Source organism: Frankliniella occidentalis, unplaced genomic scaffold, assembly GCF_000697945.3.
Source record: "Frankliniella occidentalis isolate FOCC.00 unplaced genomic scaffold, Focc_3.1 Scaffold176, whole genome shotgun sequence".
Classification (NCBI taxonomy): domain Eukaryota; kingdom Metazoa; phylum Arthropoda; class Insecta; order Thysanoptera; family Thripidae; genus Frankliniella; species Frankliniella occidentalis.
The window spans coordinates 275,879-277,593 of record NW_026267302.1 but is presented as its reverse complement, the minus strand read 5'-3'; the positions used below and the strand labels follow the sequence as shown (position 1 = coordinate 277,593).

The 1,715-nt window shown below is 53.5% G+C and overlaps 1 protein-coding gene across 1 annotated transcript in view; it reads right to left on the bottom strand.

Annotated features, from left to right (window-relative positions):
* Nucleotides 1-1,715, bottom strand: part of LOC113209973 (heat shock-related 70 kDa protein 2-like) — a gene marked incomplete at its 5' end in the record, with an annotated part of 7,309 nt that overhangs the window by 2,250 nt on the left and 3,344 nt on the right. The window contains 3 exon segments of the mRNA XM_052271837.1: nucleotides 740-1,084; nucleotides 1,165-1,422; nucleotides 1,497-1,715. Coding sequence (XP_052127797.1) covers nucleotides 740-1,084; nucleotides 1,165-1,422; nucleotides 1,497-1,715 — 822 coding nt within the window.

Below are 1,715 nucleotides of genomic sequence, written 5' to 3'. Positions count from 1 at the left end.
GATATAATTATGGTGCTCGGAAACGATCAAGACCATCACTGAAGTACATAGGACCCTAAATACAAGGTAGACGCACGTTAAAACCGTGTGAAGCTGAGCTAAATGTGCGTCTACCTTGGCCTGCGGTGCGCTAAAATTAAAATGTTTTCGCGATTTTGGTTGGCATGCCTACCTCACATCCCACGTCTCAAGCCAGGCGCTTCACTTCACGCCGTCTTCCGGGCGGTCTCCCCTTGCGCTTCCTGACAGAGCTGAGCATTTAAAGATTAAGTTTAATTTCAAGTTCAAGTTAAGCTCAGCAACAATTAGTACTCCAGGATACAAACATCATGGGGTCTGTATTGACTCCAATCATGTTCCTGATCCTTTTTGGACCCCTTAATATTCGACCCCCCTCCTCTAAAGGTCACGTAGTATTGGAACGACCCCTTACTTAAATTTAAAAGAAAAAGAGCAGGAGGATCGGTCAGGAGGAACAAAACGGCATTTGTTTCGAGTTGGGATCCGTCGAGAGCAGACGATCAAGCACAACAAAAAAATAAGGCCGTTTTGTTACGTTGCTGGTCGATCTTCCCGCTCTTTTTCGAGTGTGCAGTTCTCCACTGAACCAGACTGAACGTATTAAAAGCGGCGATGAGCATAAAGGTCCCCCCCCCCCCTTTCCACTTCACACACACACAACACATACACGCGCGCGCACAGAAACGGACGAATAAACGCGCACAAGTACTCAACTTACCTCGAATAGCACAGAGCTCTGGTAATCTTCGCAATTGGTGTAACGCTTCGTTTCCTTGCAAGGGATAGGCGTGTTCTTGTGTATGACAGCGGAGAACATTCCCCCTTCTAGACTGATGCCTAAGGACAGCGCAGTCACGTCCCTGAGCTTGACCTCGGTTTGGAAGAAGGCGTCGCCAGTCAGCACGGCGGCGTGCACCGCCGCGCCGTACGCCACGGCCTCGTCCGGGTTGATAGACTGGTGCAGCTCCTTGCCGCTGAACATGTCCCGGAGCAGCGCGCGCACCTTGGGGATGCGGGTGGAGCCGCCCACTAGCACCACCTCGTCGATCTCCCCACGAGTCACCTGGGGGACACGCATCAACGGCAAGAGTGAGAACCCGGACATGAACGCGCGAGACAAAACGAACAGCAGCGTCCTTTTACCTTTGCGTCGCTTAACACCTGCTCGCTGATCTGAATGGTCTTCAAGAATAATGAGGAGCAAACGGTCTCGAAAATAGACCTCGAGATCGTCGTCTGGTATCCTTTGTTGAGCCGCGACAAGAAGACTGAGAGGGGCGCCTGCGGCACGGTGGACAGCTTGCGCTTGACGAGCTCGCAGGCCTGGCGCAGGTCCTGCATCGCCTGCTTGTCCTCCATCAATGTCTTCTTCTTGGCCGCAGACAACGTTTTCTTCAAGTCCTAAGGATAAGAAAAGACAGCTCCAGATTATATTGCAAAGGCCTTGCGGAGGACTGTCGAGGTCTGCATCTCACCTCGAGGCAGTGCTCGAGGAGAAGCACGTCGAAGTCCTGCCCGCCCAGGTGCGTGTCGCCGCCCGAGGCCAGGACTTGGAAGGAGCTGCCGCTGATCTTCATCACGGACACGTCGAAGGTCCCACCGCCCAGGTCGAAGATGAACACGGTCTTCGAGGGCCCGACGCCCTTTTTGTTATCCAGGCCGTAGGCGATGGCGGCCGCCGTGGGCTCGTTGAT